Source organism: Euleptes europaea, chromosome 4 (assembly GCF_029931775.1).
Source record: "Euleptes europaea isolate rEulEur1 chromosome 4, rEulEur1.hap1, whole genome shotgun sequence".
In the NCBI taxonomy this organism is placed as follows: Eukaryota; Metazoa; Chordata; class Lepidosauria; order Squamata; family Sphaerodactylidae; genus Euleptes; species Euleptes europaea.
This window is the reverse complement of record NC_079315.1, coordinates 13,632,665-13,638,744: the sequence shown is the minus strand read 5'-3', so window position 1 is coordinate 13,638,744 and position 6,080 is coordinate 13,632,665. Positions and strand designations below refer to the sequence as shown.

The 6,080-nt window shown below is 40.4% G+C and overlaps 1 protein-coding gene across 1 annotated transcript in view; it reads right to left on the bottom strand.

The window, feature by feature from the left end:
- Positions 1–1,091: 1,091 nt before the first annotated feature.
- Positions 1,092–6,080, bottom strand: part of LOC130476792 (transient receptor potential cation channel subfamily V member 6-like) — an 84,330-nt gene continuing 79,341 nt past the window's right edge. The window contains exons 14-15 of the mRNA XM_056848791.1: positions 5,904–6,010; positions 1,092–1,377 (exon numbers count right to left, since the gene is read on the bottom strand). Of these exons, the coding sequence (XP_056704769.1) occupies positions 1,092–1,377; positions 5,904–6,010 (393 nt within the window). The remainder of the gene's footprint in view (positions 1,378–5,903; positions 6,011–6,080) is intronic.

Below are 6,080 nucleotides of genomic sequence, written 5' to 3'. Positions count from 1 at the left end.
TTTTCACCAGTAGTGATGTAGCGGCAAGCACAACACTGGGTTTTTTTTTTTAATTTTCTTCAGTGTTGGAGGGCAACGGGACCTGAAGGCGGGACATCCCCCCCACCCCAACCGGAGGAATAGCAAGCCTAATCCCGATTCATCCTTCAGTGTTCCTGAGGGTCCCCAGTTCTGCAGTGGGTGGGAAGAAGCAGGACATTTCCACTGTGTTGGCAGAATGTTTTTGAAAGCCTGTTGAAGTCAATGAGCTTCAGGCATAGAATGATAGAATAATAAAGTTGGGAGGGGCCATAGAGGCCATCTAATCCAACCCCCTGCTCGATGCAGGATCAGCCTAGAGCATCCCTGACAAGTGTTTGTTCAGCCTCTGCTTAAAGACTGCCAGTGAGGGGGAGCTCACCACCTCCCTAGGCAGCTGATTCCACTGTCGAACAACTCTTACTGTAAATCCCCCCCCCCCCCCAATATCCAGCCGGTACATTTCTGCCTGCAATTTACCAGCAAGTCTAACCCCAGCCTAGAAGAAGAGTTGGTTTTGATACGCTGACTTTCTCTACCACTTAAGGATCAAACCGGCTTACGATCACCTTCCCTTCCCCTTCCCATTCAAGTACCAACCCTGGTTAACTTCCGAGATCTGACAAGATGAGGCTATACCCTGCCACTTCCCCTCCCCACTTCCCTCTTAGGGGGGACACAAAATTAGGAATGTCATTAGCTCTTAAAATGCACAAACGGCTTAGCTTTCAAAACAGAAGCCCCGCTGTCCGCTGTGAACGGCAAAAGTAGACCCATCTCAGGCCGCCCCCGAAACAAAAACCGGCACACGCTTATGGAAGGCTCTGGGAAAGAGTCTCTGTCCCCTAGGGGTGCCGTGGCGGAGGTCACCTCCTCAAAGGTTCTGCTGGAGTCCTGCTACTGCTTCAAGGTCGGCAAGCTTGCTTCTGCTTCTACGGTAGAAGGCTTTGGTGAGCATTGCTCACGGCGATTGCGCTTTCCAAACAGCCTGTCAGGACAGCAGTTCCATGAAGAGCAGATGTACTGCTCCATCATCTGCGGGGAAGCCAAAAAGAAATCCCTGGGCTGCCAGCTCAGACGTGGTAGATTTCTTCCTCCTCCATGCCGTAATTGGTGTACCCTTGCCCTTGGCCCAAGGCGCTGCGGCGCAAGATGTCCCAGCCGCAAGCGGAGCTCCTCCGGGATGAACAGGGTGTGTCCGAAGGGGTGCCGAAGGGTCCCTGCTTCTTCAAGTAGAACGGTTCGCCGTTCTCTGGGGGAAGAGCCTTCTTGTTGTTCAGGTACTTCTCAAAGGCGTCCCTTCGGTGGGGTTCGTAGGCTTTGGCCTTCTGCTGCCGGAGTTCACAGCGACGTTCGACCCTGCGTGTGAAAAGTGAACAAAAGCAGTCAAGGACGCTGTTGCAACCCAGCCTTAAGGACATAAGAAAGGCCCTGCTGGATCAGACCAAGGCCCATCGAGTCCAGCAGTCTGTTCACGCAGTGGCCAACCAGGTACCTCTAGGAAGCCCACAAACAAGACGGCTGCAGCAGCATTATCCTACCTGTGTTCCACAGCACCTAATATAATTATATATAATATAATTATAATAAGAACATAAGAAAGGCCCTGCTGGATCAGACCAAGGCCCATCAAGTCCAGCAGTCTGTTGACACAGTGGCCAACCAGGTGCATCTAGGAAGTCCACAAACAAGACGACTGCAGCAGCATTGTCCTGCCTGTGTTCCAAAACGCCTAATATACTAGGCCTGCTCCTCTGATCCTGGAGAGAATAGGCATGCATCATGACTAATATCCATTTTGACTAGTAGCTATGGATAGCCCTCTCCTGCATGAACATGTCCGCTTCAAGCCTTCCAAGTTGGTAGCCATCAGCATATCCTGAGGCAGGGAGTTCCACAATTTAACTATGAGTTGTGTGAAGAAATACTTCCTTTTATCAGTTTTGAATCTCTCTCCCTCCAGCTTCAGCAGATGACCCCGCATTCTAGTATTACGAGAGAGGGAGAAAAGCTTCCCCGGTCCACTCTCTCCATGCCATGCATAATTTTACAGACCTCTATCATGTCTCTCCTTAATTGCCTTCTTTCCAAGCTAAACAGCCCTAAGCGTTTTAACTGCTCCTCATAGGGCAGTTGCTCTAGTCTTCTTCTTTCCCACCTCAAGACAGAAAGGAGTCTCATTGTTTCTTTTTTTTTTTTTTTTTTTTTTATAATTTTTTATTGAATTTTACAATATAAAAAAAAAGAAAAGAAAAAAGAAACAAGAAAAAAAAGAAAAAAAAATACATATATAGATATAAAAGGGTATTCACATAACATATTGAATACATTTCATTTTTTAATACATTCATCAAAAGAAAAATACCCTTTCCCCCCACCCACCAAAAGTGACCCATCACCATGACTTCCATAGAAGTGTCCGGTAGCTTTATTTATTTATCTAAATTCTAATATTGCTTAAAGAATAATTTTCTATAGCTCACTAAATAACAAAGTAAAATCCATTTTTGCCAACTTATTCCAATATGAGGTAGCCTTAAACCATGTTAACTTAAATTCTTCCAAATCATTTCCATGCAGAATTTCTGTTAATCTGGCCATCCTCATATATAACCACACTTTCTCTCTCCATTCTGTAATTGAGGGTTTACTTGTTTGTTTCCATACTCTCGCTATCACAATCCTTGCAGCAGCAAAACTATATTGACAAATAATCCTATCCCGATCATGAATATCGTTTGTGGGTATTCCCAATAAACAAAATAATGGTTTTCTTTTCACTTTACTATTAATCAAATTATTTGTTTCTTTTATTATTTTTTTCCAAAATTTTTTGATTTTTTTACAAGTCCACCAGACATGCATATAAGTTCCTCTTTCTTTTCCACATTTCCAACAGATTCCTTTATCTTGACTGTTCATTTTAGATATCATAAATGGGGTTATATGCCATCTATAAAACATTTTATAGAGATTTTCTCTAATTTCATTAGTTATTGTAAATTTAAACTCCCTCTTCCATAAATTTTCCCATTTATCCAGGTCTATATTGAATCCTAAATCCTGCATCCATTTGATCATGACTGGTTTAATTCTTTCTTGTTCTAAATTAATAGTCATCAATAATTTATACATCCTACCAATCAATCCTTTATTTCCTTTATCTAATATCTTTTCTAACTCGGATTTATTTTTACTGAATCCAAGTTTACTATCTTTATTAAAAATATCTTGTAGTTTATAATATAAAAACCAGTCTTTTATATTTAATTCTTCCCTGCTTTTTAAAGCCCATTTACTCTCCTTCCATTCAATAATACCCCTATATATCTCTATATCTAAGTTTAATTGTTTTCCCCTCTTCATATAAGCTTCTATTGGATTAATCCACCCCGGGGTCGTATTTTCTAAAGTCTTCTTATATTTTGTCCAAATTTGAAATAACCCAGCTCTAATAATATGAATTTTAAAATCTCTGTTTACCTTTTCCTTTTCATACCACAGATATGCATGCCAGCCATATCGAAGATTATACCCTTCTAACTCTAATAATCGATAATTTTCTAATTTAATCCAGGTTTTTAACCAGAGAAAGCAGGAAGCCTCATAATATTGTTGCAAATCAGGTAAACCTAATCCTCCTGTTTCTCTTAATTGAATCAAATTTTTATACGCTATTCTATGTTTTCCTTTTCCCCACAAAAATTTTTGAATATCCTTCTTCCAAATTTTAAAAACTTTGAACCCCTTAATAATCGGTAAATTTTGAAATAAAAAAAGCATCCTGGGTAATACCATCATTTTAATCACCGATACTCTACCCCACAATGATAAGGGTATTTTTTCCCAATTTGTCAAATCGGTATTTATTTGTTGCCATGTTTTTTCATAATTATTTTTAAATAGGTTAAAATTGTTAGGAGTTAACCATATTCCCAGATATTTTACTTTATGTTCTATACCAAAACCTGTTACTCTCGCTAATTCCTGCTGCTGCAAGAGTGTAATATTTTTGACCAATATTTTAGTTTTATTTTTGTTTATTTTAAAGCCTGCAAGTTTTCCGTAAACCTCAATCATTTTGCTCCATTCAGCTATCTGAGTAATAGGATCAGTTAAAAAACACACTAAATCATCTGCATATGCCTTAACTTTATAATGATTTCTCCCTATTTTATAACCTACAATCTCTGCATTCAATCTAATTTTTCTCATCAATACCTCTAAAATAATAATAAACAACAGTGGTGAAAGGGGGCACCCTTGTCTGGTGCCCTTTTGTATTTCAAATTGTGATGATAATTCTCCATTAATTATTAGCTTAGCAGTTTGACAAGTATAAATATTTCCAATAACCTTTTGAAATTTATCACCAAAACCCATATATTCTAACACTTTCCTCATAAAATTCCAATTTACATTGTCAAACGCTTTTTCTGCATCTAAAAATATCATTGCAAAAGGTGTATTATCAAATTCTGCATATTCTAGTAAGTCTAACACAACTCTAACATTTTGATTGATTAACCTCCCCGGAAGGAATCCTGCTTGGTCTTCATGTATAATACTATTAAGAATTTTCTTCAATCTATTTGCTAAAATCATCACAAACATTTTATAATCATTGTTTAATAATGATATTGGTCTATAGTTTTTAACTTCCATTAAATCAGCGTTTGGTTTAGGTATTAAAACTATATTTGCTTTCTTCCAGGTATTTGGAATGGATCCTCCCTGTATACAATTATTCATAACTCTCAATAAATTTGGTGATAGTTGATCCATAAAAGTTTTGTAATAAAGATTTGTGAAGCCATCTTCTCCTGGTGCTTTGTTTAATTTACTTTTCTTTATTACTGATTTTAACTCCTCTAATGTTATTTCTGCATCTAATAATTCTTTCTGTTCCTGTGAGATTTTATCCCATACAAATTGTGTTAAATATTTTTCTATCTCTTTTTCTAAAACTATTCCCTGTGTATAAAGATTAGAATAATAATCTATAAAAGTTTCTGTAATTTTTTGTTTATCTAATAAAATTTTTCCATAGAAAGGAGTCTCATTGTTTCTTAAATCAAGATGACTACTCAAAAAATAAAGCAGAAGCTTGGAAGACAAAATCCGGTACAGTGGGGGCATTTAAACCAGCACACACATGAAGCTGTCTTATACTTGGTCCATCGTGGTCAGTATTTAGGGTTGCCAGCTCTGGGTTGGAAAATACCTGGAGATTTTGGGGGTGGAGCCTCAGGAGGGCGGGGTTTGGGGAGGGGAGGGATGTAGGGCTGCCAGGTACCCCCTCTCCTCCGGCGGGAGCTTTTGGGGCAGAGTTCAGGCGAACGCGCGTGCGCGTCACTTCCGGTTTACAACTTGAGTGGTAAAAGGCCCCTTGCAAGGCGTTTACACCCGGAAGTGCCACATCGCAAGCGGCCCTTTACCACTCAAACTAAGTTTACAACCGGAAGTGACGTGCGCGCGGTCTATATGCGCGCATGCACGTTTGCCCACCGACCCTCAGGTGGCCGGCGGGCAGAGGGGTGAATTGCCGGGGAGTTGCCTGCCACCACCGGGCACCTGGCAACCCTAGAGGGATGCCATAGAGTCCAATGGCCAAAGTGACCATTTTCTCCAGTTGAACTGATCTCTATCAGCTGGAGATCAGTTGTAAAAACGGGAGATCTCCAGCCACTACCTAGAGACGGGTTTGATCCTTCTTAAAAGCTAGAGAAAATAGGCATATAAAAACCAACTCCTCTTCCTTTCTCTCCTTCTTCTTCTAATGTGTTCTGATTTCCTCCAGCACAGATAATGCCCGCTTGTCCCATATAATCCTCTTTTGACAAAGAAGAGCAGCAGCCCCCGCTAATTTGTCGTGCCAGGCCTACCTGAGGTACCATCGGTCGCCCAGTCCATATTCCTTCCCACACATCCCTGATCGAGGCCAGAGGCATCGAGGGAGTTTGCGTTCCAGCATGACTGTCGTGGCAACAACCTAGAACACGTAATTTGAAAAAAGATGGATGGTCAATGGACAGTGTGACAGAGGGAAAATCAGGGTGGCA